Source organism: Vulpes lagopus, chromosome 17 (assembly GCF_018345385.1).
Source record: "Vulpes lagopus strain Blue_001 chromosome 17, ASM1834538v1, whole genome shotgun sequence".
Lineage (NCBI taxonomy): Eukaryota > Metazoa > Chordata > Mammalia > Carnivora > Canidae > Vulpes > Vulpes lagopus.
The window spans coordinates 6,559,554-6,573,379 of NC_054840.1; the positions used below are offsets into that span (position 1 = coordinate 6,559,554).

Below are 13,826 nucleotides of genomic sequence, written 5' to 3' on the forward strand. Positions count from 1 at the left end.
CTGATGCAGGACTCGATCCCAGGACCCCGGGATCATGACCTGAGCTGAAGGCAGATGCTCAACCATGGAGCCACCCAGGTGCCCCCTTAACAGGGGTTTTAAAAACACATGTGCCCAATGCCCTTTATAAGCACCTGTCAGCCATTTATTTACCATCCAAGTGAAGTGGATCTTGGGAAGCTATTGATACCATCTTCCAAGTTGGAAACTCTTCCTTTTTTAGAGTGCAAACAGACCAATGATAAAAAGTAATAAGAGTAGCTTAAGATTTGAGGCTACTAGGAGTTTTACAGTGATAGACACTTAATGTTCACATCAAACATTTTATTTTATTTTTCATTTTATAGTGATGGTGGTGGGATGCCAAGCCCAAGGTGGTTAGAGGACATGCATGTCCAAGGTCACATAGGTAGTACTTCAGTGAGCACCATGCTCTCAACCCCGCTCTACTTACTTAATGAGTATATTTACTCTGGATAAGGCTGTGGACCACAGCTAAGCTTCATTTCCAAGTAAATAAGGAAAAGGGAATTGAGGGAAAGGAGAATTAATGAAATAGTAGTTGCAAATCACTGAGCCCAGCGCCTGGCACATGGCAAATTCTCAGTAAATGTTAGCAAGTATTGTTGCTCCAGTGTCACCTCTTTGAGAACTTTCTTTTGGAGAGAATATTAATGATCCATTATTTCTTGCTTGTGAGATGTGAAGTTATTGACTTATCACTGCTGGGCTTGGCATGTTGAGCCCTGTTTCTGTTTATTAATGTGATGAGGTTACTTGTGGTGAGGGAGGGTCCCTGCTGCGTGGTGGCAGTAATTATCAGTGCTGTTGTGCGGTTGCAGGAACCAGTTGCTAGCGAATGCTGGTTTCTTTTCTTTCTTTCTTTCTTTCTTTCTTTCTTTCTTTCTTTCTTTCTTTCTTTCTTCTTTTTTTTTTTAAATCCCATTACATAATTTAACAATCATTTCGTTCCGTAGTGAGATGAAAAGAATTTAGCAGCCTTCAGCTGGAGCTGAATAGAGAAGCAAATTATAGAAATCACTGACATTAGTGCCTGGCTAGAGCAGGATTGTTTCCTACTGAATATTTGAAAGTATTTTGTCCAATCTAATTTTAAAAGACTGGAGCCACTGGGCTTCCACTGCTTTCCCTGGGAACTATAATTACATGGCCTAGTAGAGCCCAGGGGTGGGACATTTTCTCCAGCTGATATAGGAGCAATGGAGGGATTCATAGGAGGTCTGGTCACTGTGTTCTTCAAAATGGGGTTTGAGAAGGGACATAAGCATATTTTGCTCACCTGAGAAAATATTTTCTTTCTACCCAAGGATGTTTCTTTGGTCTCTCCTGCTGCATTGAACCATGGTTTGCTACATAATGGGATTTTCTTTAACTCTGTTTTATAGAGAATCCCCCAAATACACAATAGTAAAGAGAACACTATCATGGACACACATGTGCCCAAAACTAGCCCCAGCAACCAACAATCATTGACCAATTCTGCCCCAAACACGTGCTCACCCACTTCTTCCCTTCTATTATTCTGAAACCTCATCACACTGCTTTTTCTAAATTCTGGTAAAATACATATAACATAAAATTTAGCATTTTAACCATTTTAAAATACATAATTCAGTGGCATTAAGTACATAATATTGTGCAACTGTTACCACCATTTAGTTCTGGAACTTTCATCACCCCAGAAGGAAACCCTGCACCCATGCAACACCATTCCTCCCTCTCCCTAGAGCCTGGTAACCACTAATCTACTCTCTGGATTGGATTCACCTATTCTGGATGTTCTATATAAATGGATTTGTACAATATATAACCTTTTTGGTCCTTCTTTCAATGAATATGTCTTCAAGATTCAATCAAGTTGCGTCAGGCTTCATTTCTTTCCATAGCAGAGTAATACTCTATTATACGGATATACCATATTTAGTTTATTCATCTGATAGGATATTTTGGTTACTTCCACTCTTTGTCCATTGTGAATAGTGGTGCTTTGTACATTCAGATGTAAGTTTTTGTTGTAATATTTGTTTTCAGTTCTTTTGAGTGTATGCCCAGAAGTGAAATCGCTAGGTCATATGGCAAGTCTGTGTTACCTTACTGTGGAACCATCGAGCTGTTTATAACTGCAACAGTCTACATCCCCTTCAGCAACATACAAGGGTTCCAATTTCTCCACATTCTTGCTAACATGCGTTGGCAATAACATGTGTTATTTTCTGCCTTTTAAAAAAAAAAATCCAAAAAAAAAAAAAAATCCTAGTGGGTATAAAGTGGCATATTATTGTGATTTTGATGTGCACTTTCCTAATGACTATTGATGTTATTAAGCATCGTTTCATATGATTGTTGGTTATTTGTGGATCCTCTTTGGAGAAATGTCTATTCAACTCCTTTGCCCATCTTTGAATTATTTATTTATGCATTTTTTTGTTGATCTGTAAGTGTCCTTTATATATTCTGGATACTAGACTCTTATTGGATATTTGATTTATAAATATCTTTCCCATTCAGTGGCTTTTTCTTTTCACTCTCTCAATTGTATCCTTTGATGCACAGTTTTTAATTTTAATGTAATCCTCATCTGTTTTTTTTTTTTGTTATTGTTGTTGCCTGTGTTTTTTAGTGAAATAACCATTGCCAAGTCCAAGATCATGGAGATTTCCCCTATGTTCTTTCCTCAGAGTTTTATCATTTTAACTCTTATATTTGGGTCTTTGATCCATTTTGAGATAATTTTTTGTATGGTGTGAGGTTGGAGTTCTTTTACATATGGATATCCAGTTGTCCCAGCACCATTTATAGAGAAGACCATCATCATTTTATCCATAGTAATTCAGTATGTTTCACTAAAAGATAAGAACTTTTTTTTAAACACAACCACAGTACCATTATCACACTTAGAAAACCTTCATATTTCCTTAGAATCATCAAATTTCTAATCTGTATTCAAAGCTTTAATTGCCTCAAAAATTTTAAGAACTTTTTTTAAAAACAAAACTCATATCCTGATAAGGTACATCCCTTGCAAATTGTTGGTGTATCTTTTTTGATGCTTTTAAGTCTTTAGATATTCCCTCCATCTCCTTTTTTCCTTCTTGCAATTTATTTGTTGAAGCAAATAAATTGGGTCATTTGCCCCGTGGAGTTTCCTGTTCCAGGTTTTTCTCAATTGTATTCCCATGAGGTGACATGTTGCTGAGTCCTCTGAATTTTCTGTAATTTGGTAATTGTAACTAGATGCTTGATCAGATTCTGGGGTTCTTGTGGTTTGTTTTCTGTTTGTTTTTTCTTCACAAGGCAACTTCTGAGGTAATGTTATTCTAATCGAGAGGCAAATACACTCTGGTTACTTCTGAGTTTTTTAATGTTGGCAGCCATTGATAATCAGTGCTTAAACTCATTAGTTTGTTAGGGCCTATGAAATAATGATATTTTAATTCTATTGTATCCTTTTCATTTATTATATGGAATGCCTGCATTTTATAGACAAGATTTGCCCCTTTTAATTACTTAATTATCCAATGCTAAAGCTTGTCTAAGAAAGGCAGTGTCAGGGCACCTGGGTGGCTCAGTGGTTGAGCATCTGCCTTTGGCTCAGGTCTTGATCCCAGGGTCCTGGGATCGAGTCCTGCATCGGGCTCCCCACAGGGAGCCTGCTTCTTCCTCTGCCTGTGTGTGTCTCTGCCTCTCTCTGTGTGTCTCTCATGAATAAATAAGTAAAATCTCTAAAAAAAGAAAAGAAAGAAAGGCAGTGTCGATTCTTGATTCTTTCCCTCTATTTACCAGTAGCAAAATAAGCCAGGTCCAGTTCTATTCTTTTTTTGAGTGCCGTTTGTTAATGCATTTAGTTAAGCCTATTCAATGTATTTCAAGCCATTGCAGTTGTTTTTCTTATGGATGCTCAAATCATCTCATCTTTGGTTAGTGAGAACCTCTTCAGGTTGGCTCTTGAGTTCTTTGTAACGAGTTTATGGCCTTTGATAGCTTGCTGACTATCCTATGTGATAATTTTACAGCTCTTATTGGGCTGCAATGTGGTCTATTGTGGCACTTCTCAGATTTCCTTACAAAAACTCCTAAGAGGTCTCTTCACTTCCTCTGGTGCTCTGGAAAAGATGATTGGGCTTCACTACCATTTGTGGAATCATAAGACGGGTCAGAAGAGGCATTGAAAACTCATTTCATGAGTTCTTTTGAGTTCCTACTAGGTATACATGGTATTGTTAAGAATGTACATTTGGACAAAGCCCAAACCGTCAGTGTGATTTCATTATGGCTCCATTTTAGTTCTGTTTCTTGTCAGAAACAGAGATCGGTTAGTTTAGTCAGAGATCGATTGCTAGTTATTCTGAATCCTTTTCATATAATTATGAAAAAATATAAGTACCTTAATAAATGCCATTTGTTGAAGACCTTTCTTTTTCTTTCTTTTCTTTTAAGCAAAGGGAGAAAGTAAGGAGATGGATGTGTTTCCCAAACCTAGAAAATGGATATAAAATCAGATGGATTGCTTTTCTTCTAGTCTCTGTTTCTCCATTAAATAAAGGAGATGGTTATTTTCCGCCTATTTGATAAAGTTGCTGAGTGCTATAATGAGTTTATATTTATAGAGAACTTGAAGCTTTTTGGATGAAAGGTGCTAAATTAAGGCTTATTGTTTATTGAATTTATTTGATGTGTCTAACCTCCTGGGAACATTTGCTGAAGTTAATTAAAAACAGATAGTCCCCATTCTGACAGCTTACAGTGCCACTTACAAGCCAATAGCATAAACAGTGTACACTTTATTGTCCTAATGTTGGACTGCTTAGAAAACCATAGCTCTTTCAGACAGGGGAATGATCCATTTTTGTAGGAAAGATGGGATCAATTGCTGGATAAAAACATGAAGATATTCTCAACCATGTCTGAACCACCTAGCTGTCCTCCTTTTTAAAAATACTTAGAACATGGAGATTTTCCTCAATTTCCAATTATAATTTTCAGATTGGAAAATTAAAAATAATCTTTCCTTTCCATCATTTTGGAAAGAAATTAAGATATGAGTTTATATCTTATATATTGTCTTATGATCACTTATTCTTTATGGGAATGGCATTCTAAAGCAGCCAACTAGAATGACTTATGCTTTAACCGAGTGAAAGTTGTGAAGTATAATTATAGTAATGGCGTGTTTGCTTCCTTTGCCAGTTGGTGATGGAGTTTTGTGGCGCTGGCTCTGTCACTGACCTGATCAAGAACACAAAAGGTAACACGTTGAAGGAGGAGTGGATTGCATACATCTGCAGGGAGATCTTACGAGTAAGTGACAACACGGAATATCTGGGATGGTGTTGAACTTTGTATTAACCTTCCACTGACATTCACAAAAATATTGCATACTTTTTTAAAGCTTCATTCTAACAGTGATGGCGGTAGTGGTAGTTTTGTGGTCTTGTTCCAGTGGAGGTGAGAGCCATTCTGAACAGGCCATGTGCACTCTCATTTGGAGGGTTAACTTTGGGTGACTTCCCGTAACGAGGATTCATTTCCAATGATATTTCCAATTAGAAATCTGATTTTAGAACATAGAGATAAGGTTTTACTTAGGAAATGAATTTTTTAGAGGTATTTTGATTACTCATTTGAATTTTCCATTTCTGAAAGTTTATAACTAGTGTAAGGATTGCATGACATTTACCATTTTAGCATATAGAACTTATAAAACTTTTAACTGATTTTAAATTAAAAAAAAAACCTTCAAGACTTTGTCACTTAAATTGATCAAAATAGCTGGACAAGACTGTATCTATCTGTTTGACCAGTTTTGCCCACAAATCTCAGTCAGGTTATCTGGGTAGTAGCTTCAATTTACTGAGCTCAATTCAGGGAAAAGAAGGTCATATTTTACTTCAGTCAGGCTAGTTTAATTGTCTCTTGCTTCTGATATGGAGGCTATTGTGTGTTCACTGAGCATTCTTACTAGATGTGCTTGACAATCATAATTTATTTATAAGTTCTGCCTATTTAATCTAAGGAAATAAAATTTAAAAGTATTTTCATGATATGTCCAAGATACACTTTTGAGAGGCAAATTATGTGCTCTGCATGGATGGATGGATGGATGGATGGATGGGTGGGTGGATGGGTGGATGGCTGGAAGACATTAAAAATATTCAAACCACATTAGGCAAAAACCCAAAAACAAATAGAAAGTGAACTTTAAAAATAACATTGATCATAGCATAAACATCAAAAACGTAGAAATAAATTTGCAGAAAGATGTGAATGACTTCTACACTGAAAACCACAAAACATTACTGGGAGAGATTAAAGTAGATCTTAATAAATGGAGGTATGTATACCATTTCACAGATAAGAATACTTAATATTGTGAAGATGTTATTTCTCCCTGGTTTGATCCATGGTTTCACTGAACTCCCCATCAAAATCCCTCTAGGTATATCTGTAGATATTGACAAGCTGATTTTTAAGACATTATATGGAAGTACAAAGGGCTGAGAATAGCCAAGGCAATCTTGAAGAAGAAGAATAGAGCTGGAGGATTTATGCTGCCAGTTATTGAGACTTCTTCTAAAGCTACTAAGTAAATAAGGCAGAGTAGTATTGTCACAAGAATAGACAAATGGCCAAAGGAACAGAATCAAGAGTCCAGGAACAGACCTACTTCATATGGACACGTGATTTATGGCAAAAGAAGCGCTGCGGCGCATGGGGAAAGGGTGCTCTTATCAGTAAATAGTGCTTGGTCCATTGACTAGTCATGTGAAAACATGATACCTGCTTTCTAACATATTCAAAAATTAATTCCAGCTGGATTAGAGATATTTTAAATGGGAAAGATACAAAAAATAAATCTGTTAAGAGCAAGCATAGGACAACCCTCTCTGGCTTGGAGTGGGCAGAAAGATTTCTGAAACAAGTACAAGACAAATTTGAGCAGGAAACGGGGAGGTATGGTTGCTGTTCTCCTTCAAACCTGACATTTATTTTCAAATGTTGAGGTGCTTTTGTGTAAACTTCACTTGAATTTCTGACTTAGAATTTCACTCATTGAGAGAAAGCACAAAGGGTCATTTAGGCATCCAGACCACCCGTGACGCCAAGAATCTGTTGGGTCTCCCGGCTGGTTCTGCAATCCACCTTTCTGCTCTGCTTGGGAGCCTTGGATGGGTAACCCTGGGGATGATCAACCATGTGCGTTCCAGGGTTCTGTTTCACCTGATGAGTATATCCCAGTACCTGATTCGAATGTGTGAAAACTGTGTTTTCTTCTCGCTTCCAATACATTCTCCCAAAAGATACTGACATTTGAGATAAGATGACTCATTAGAAGGGACATTCAATCACAAGAAGTTTCAGAGATAACCCTCCGTGCATCCTATGATCTCATTAACTATAAGGTTTGGCTCACTTACGTGCTCTGATCCCTGTTTCCAACCACTCTGGTAGTGAAAGAGTGCGAGGGAATCTTCATTCCCTATAAATATTCATGAGCTGTTAATACGCTGTAAAACCATACATTTTGATCTGCTGGATGCCTACCTTGAGCTGAACTGAGTAGAGGAAAGGTAATTTTTTTAAAACCCAAACCAGTGCTTCAATTTCTCACATGGTTTGTGTTTACTGATATTCCTGAATGTACACATGGATCTTTTTGGGCATCCCCATTCTCATGCTGAGTATTTTCAACAAAGGAATTCAGATATTTTGTTTCTTTTTGTTTCAACTTCATCTTTTATACCAGGGTCATTACGGAGGAAAATTAAAAGTACCGAAGATTATAAATAATAAAATGACAATACTTGAGTATACAGTACCTTGAATTAGCAAGCGTTAGCATAACATAATTTGCTTCAAGACTCCAATTTGAGATTATTTTAGGTTACACTTTGAGAAGTGTACACTTAGAGCAATCTGTAGATTTTAGAACTCACACCACAAGCCAGTGTGAGAGTAATTCATGGAGAAATGGAACACAATCCGGTTTAGATGTCACCAAATAATTATTTCATGCAATGAACACAACGTCACAGATACCATAAAGCACTAAAGAAGACAGTTATGAATGCCAACAAAGGAAATAAAAATTGGAGGGGGGGTGTTTAATATGAGCCACATTGGCTAAAGCCAATGGGAAATTTTTTGTCTGGTCTGAGAAATTAACTTATATGATATAATGTAACTTTTAACTGTTTTTTTTTTCTTTCAAGTTTTTACTTAAATTCAAGTGAGTTAACATCCAGTGTAGTATTGATTTCAGGAGTAGAACTTAGCAACTTTTAACTCTTAAATTCAAATACTGCTAAAAAAACAAACAAACGTAGAGGACTTAGTTAAATCAGGTTCATTTTCTGTACAGAGACTATAGATATTCCCGTTTACAAACTGACAAATGCAGGCAGTCCTCAGTTTTCACAAAACTCATACGTGCCAGAACCACTGCATTGTCTGCATGGATCCGTCCTACCTGAGATCACAGCTAATAGGCAAGCAGTTCATTTAATACAGCACCATGCATTGCAAAGACTGCTTCAGTATTTCAGTTTATTAATCAATTGCCTAGTTTAGGACGGCACTGTACACACGTGAAACACCTGAGTATGATAATGAAAGTACCAAAAAAAAATTTAAAAACCAGGAAACTATCTCTGGGTGAGTTAACATCTCTTTGGGATCATTGACAGTCCAAGTAATTTTATTTTCATCTTGGCTTATGTTCCTATTAACCCTTCTCAATTCCTTGTTACTCCAGGGGCTGAGTCATCTGCATCAGCATAAAGTGATTCATCGAGATATTAAAGGGCAGAATGTCTTGCTGACTGAGAACGCAGAAGTTAAACTGGGTAAGAGCAGCATCCAGTGAGCCTAGGAATTGAGGGAATGAATAGGATTATTTCAGCAGCTGGTTGGTTTTGTTTTGTGGGGTTTGTTTTTGTTTTTTAAGATTTTATTCATCCATTCATGAAAGACACAGAGAGAGGGAGAGACCCAGGCAGAGGGAGAAGCAGGCTCCCTGCAGGGAGCCCTACATGGGTCTCCAGGATCAGGCCCTGGGCTGAAGGCGGCGCTAAACCTCTGAGCCACCTGGGCTGCCCTGTTTTGTTTTTAATGAATGTAAATTGTCACTGAATTTGGAGGTCACTGTACTAAGGAATGAAAAGGAAAATATTTATTTGTCTATCTCAAAACATTTTTAAAAAGTGCTTGAGGAATGAATTGGAGGAACCATTTGCTTAATCAATATATAGAAGTAATTGAGTGTTTTTTTAAAGCAAAAACCCTCCAGATTAGAAGTAATTGACCTTGAAACGGCTTCCTATATCTTACCATTTGTCTACTTTGCTGTCACTATCACAGAACAGTGATGACCCATTTTTTAATTGAAAAACATCCGCAGTTAGACATATTTAGAATAACGAATTCCTGCTATATTCCCATATGTTTTAAGCTATATTTACATCAACTCCGTTGTTACCTGGGGCACCTGTGTATAACGGGTGTTCAGTATTCTACTTTGCATGCATACAGGTTATCCTACTTCTGTTTGCCTGAGTTATCAGTGAGGGAACCCTTTTCCCTTGTGCTTCCTCCCACCAATATGGGATTGTCCACATAGGGCAGAGAATCCACATGCTGCACAAGCTCCACCCCCTTGGTGTCTGAGTCAGAGGATGAATTGACAGCTATCTCTAGGATATGCAGTTTGTCATCTAGAAAGGAGTTATTGCCCATATGATTGTTTATTTTCAAAGAGATCGAAATACGCCCTATGTTTATATCTCAAACATTTGTTCTTGCCTTTTCGTTAAAATATATAATTTCCATGTTTTTCTTAGCATTGGGTCTAAACTTTCATCTCATGAATATTCCCTTTTAAAACAAAAATATACATTAGTTGGGAAGGCGGGTGTGTGTGCACACGCCTGTGTATACGTATATACACATATCTTCCATGGACTGGCTAAGTACTCTGTCCTCAGAATACTCACCCATCACCCATTAACAGTCCCTTGTTGAGAGATTATGTCAGGCCCTATACACAGCACTTTTATATCACAGCAACCCTATGTAAATATCATCAGCCTCATTTTATAAATTTGGAAACTGGAGCTTAAATCCTGATCTGCTAGCCCTAGGTCACCTCACTCGTAAGTGGCAGAGATGGGTTGCAAACTTAGGCAGTCTGACTGCAGAAACCTGGCTCTTAAACACTTTCTTTGTATCCCCCTAAGTATTATCTCTTATGGCAAACAAGCTTGCCTTTTATTTAACATCTGTTTTTGCCCCTACAGACCTTTGGTTTAACCAAATACAGCGTTATGTGCTTTCCTCCTCAGTACACATTTCATATATTCATGTGCTTTAAAAATAGACGTTCACAACAGTTAAAAGGATGTGGTTGTATGAATGCAATCATACAGTATGTAGCCTTCTGGAATTGGCTCCCCCCCCCCAGTATAAACATCTACAGAATTATCTAGATTATTATGCATACCAGTTTGTTCCTTTTTATTGCTGCGTAGTATTCCCTGATACTACACCGGGCTACACCACTGCCATTTCTTTAACCATTTACCTAGTGAAGGACACCTGGATTGTTTCCAGTTAGGGGCTGTTGAAAATAAAGCTGCTGTGAATATCTCTGTGCAAAAAAATAAATAAAAATAGATAAAAATAGACATTCACAATAGCTAAAAGGGAGAAGCAACCCAAATTGCCCACCTGCAGGTGGATGGATAAATGCAACGTGGTGCCTGCATACGATGGAGTATTACTGAGCCTTAAAAAGTTAGGAAATTCTAACCCATGCTCCGACATGGACAAACCTTGAGGACACTATGCTAATTGAGACAAGCCAGTCACACAAAGACAAGTACTGTACGGTACCGCTTTTATGAGGTACCTGTAGTAGTCCAGATTTTTAGAGACAAAAAGTAGAACAGTGCTTGCCAGGGGCTGGGGAGAGGGCAGAATGGGGAGTTATTGTTTAAATGAGTGCAGAGTTTCAGTTTGGGAAGATGAATAAGTTCTGGAGTCAGAGGGCGGTGATGGTTGCACAACAATGTGAATGTTCTTCATGGCACAGAACCGTACACTTACAAATGATTAAAATTGTAAATTTTGTGGCATGTTTATTTTGCCACAATAAAAAATGCGCATTTGTCTTATCACCACGTAAGGATCATAGACTTTATTCATTTGTCTTCTCTTAAATAGTGGACTTTGGCGTCAGTGCCCAGCTGGATCGAACAGTGGGCAGGAGAAATACCTTCATCGGGACCCCTTACTGGATGGCTCCAGAAGTCATTGCCTGTGACGAAAACCCAGATGCCACATACGATTTCAAGGTATGACTTCTTCATTGTTTCAGAACTGTGCCTCACGTCCTGCCCTGAGTCTTGCAGAGGGAAAATTCTCACGTACCTTTGGGCCTGGATTTATGTAATCCAAAGGGAGAACTGAAAAGCATTATTTGAATTTAAAATAATAAGACACTCAAGTGTTAGAATCTTTTTCATGCGTTCACCCGTTATATCTGATTGCCTATTTGTAAAAGATGTTAAAACCATTTTCTATATTCTTTTGAACTTCCTTTCGTTTCTTATTGGAAAATAGATTTCTTATGGAAGTGTTAAGTCACTGTATTGTACACCCAAGACTAATATTACATTGTATGTTAACTGGAATTTATTTATTTATTTATTTATTTTTATGATAGTCACAGAGAGAGAGAGAGAGAGAGAGAGAGAGAGAGGCAGAGACACAGGCAGAGGGAGAAGCAGGCTCCATGCCCCGGGAGCCCGACGTGGGATTCGATCCCCGGTCTCCAGGATCACGCCCTGGGCCAAAGGCAGGCACCAAACTGCTGCGCCACCCAGGGATCCCCTGTTAACTGGAATTTAAATAAAAACTTAAGAATAGGCAACAAATACCTATTACGATTATAGGTTAGAGGTTTGACAAAGCATAGAGATATATTCTGAGAGCTTTTTAGGTTAAAAGAAGCCAATATGTTGTCTTGGGTCATCTTTTTCTGATTAAAAATAGACTTAAAAAAAAAAAAATAGACTTCATCGGGGCTCCCAGGTGGCTCGGTCGGTAGAGCACCTGCCTTGGCTTCAGGTCATGATCCTGGGGTCCTGGGATTGAGTCTCATTGGGGTTCCTGGTCAACGGATGTTCTGCTTCTCCCTCTGCTCCTCATCCTTCTGGTGCTCTGTCTCTCTCTCCCTTTCTCTCAAATAAATAAAATCTTTAAAAAGAATAGACATCTTCATTTCTCCATTGCTCAAAGTTTAATTATTGAAGTTTCTTTTCAATGAGAGAGAACAAAACGGGGTATTGGTAGCTACTTCACGGTATTTCTGTGGCCTGTCATGCTGTTTATTGAAATGTGATTGGTGCCTTGTTACTTTGCATCATCAACTGGCAATTTGCTAATAAATTCAAAGCAATGTTTAAGTAGATGGTGACAGTTGTCCCCTTCTCCAGAAAGCCCCCCTCTTTTCCATTCTCCTAGCCAATGGTCAAGCATGATTTGGGGTTACTATCCCATTGATAGCTGCAATGTCAGCTGACAGTATTGTCGTGAATTGTGGCTGAAAGTTGAGACATCATAAAATTAGAGGCAAATAGGATGTAGGAACTGCGAGTTTTTGGTGCAGAAGATGAAGAGATGACGCTTGGTGTTTGTATAGACCACAGCACAACAGTGGGCAAAGTCTGATACTACTCAAGTTGATTTCACAGGTGCATGGACTTTTCTTTTTTTTTTTTAAGATTTATTTATTTATGTATTTATTCATAAGAGACACAGAGAGAGGCAGAGACACAGGCAGAGGGAGAAGCAGGCTCCCTGCGGGGAGCCCAGTGTGGGACTCGATCCCGGGACCCCGGGATCACACCCTGAGCCCAAGGCAGACGCTCAACCACTGAGCCACCCAGGTGCTCTAGACTTTTCACTAAAGGACTTTACTGGTCACTTCCGTGTGCCCTCCTCTTGCAGGGAAACGGAGGCCCGAGGCCTTTGCAAGTGCACATCAAGTTACTGGGCTTCTCAGAGTTGAAAGTTGAACCCTCATCTTCCAATGCTCTTTTCAGAATCTTACCAATATATTACCCTGCTCCTCTATGATGTACTCCTATATAAATCTCCAACTTAGCCACAAAACAGCTTCTGAAGAGCATATTTGAAGAATTCCTGTTTTAAAGAACATTTTTAGTTCTCCACATGTGGGGTTATTATTGAAATCAGGTCACAAAGATGCAAACATTGCAATGTCTTCGGGACCCAGTATCTCAGGGCATTGACAGACTTATTTGCCTCTTTGGAGAAACACAAGCTGAAAGTCTAAAACCAAAATAATCTCCTGTAAATGTCTTCCTTCTCTCAAAGTTAGTCAGTGTAATAACCTGACAACAGTCTGTCTGAAAACAGCTGCCAAGTTAAAAATTAATCTCTCGCCAAAATAAATGTCATTTATTTAAACTTCTAATGATAAGCACATTTAAATAATTCAATTGGCAGATCCCTTCAGAGGAGCCACTACAAAATATATGTCCCAGACCAGGGAAGTGTATCATAATTGGCCATAAGCAATTCTTCAAACAATAGTTATACTTAGCAAGTGTCAACTAGTCTGCTCGGGGCCACAGATATTTTTGACTGCTTTATAACGTACCATGGAGAATCAGGGTGTTTCCAACTTTTACCCTTGGGTTAGCCTCTTTACGAGTTTGAGTGGCTGTACTATATATGGGACTTATTTTCTGTGACATAAAATAAATCCCCATGACTTAGTTGTT

The 13,826-nt window shown here is 38.3% G+C and overlaps 1 protein-coding gene across 7 annotated transcripts in view; it reads left to right on the plus strand.

Annotated features, from left to right (window-relative positions):
• The window catches only part of TNIK (TRAF2 and NCK interacting kinase), a 370,683-nt gene that overhangs the window by 243,921 nt on the left and 112,936 nt on the right, over nt 1-13,826 (plus strand). For all 7 annotated transcript variants that reach the window (XM_041731634.1, XM_041731636.1, XM_041731635.1 and 4 more), the window contains exons 5-7: nt 5,209-5,319; nt 8,774-8,864; nt 11,239-11,369. In XM_041731634.1, coding sequence (XP_041587568.1) covers nt 5,209-5,319; nt 8,774-8,864; nt 11,239-11,369 — 333 coding nt within the window. The remainder of the gene's footprint in view (nt 1-5,208; nt 5,320-8,773; nt 8,865-11,238; nt 11,370-13,826) is intronic.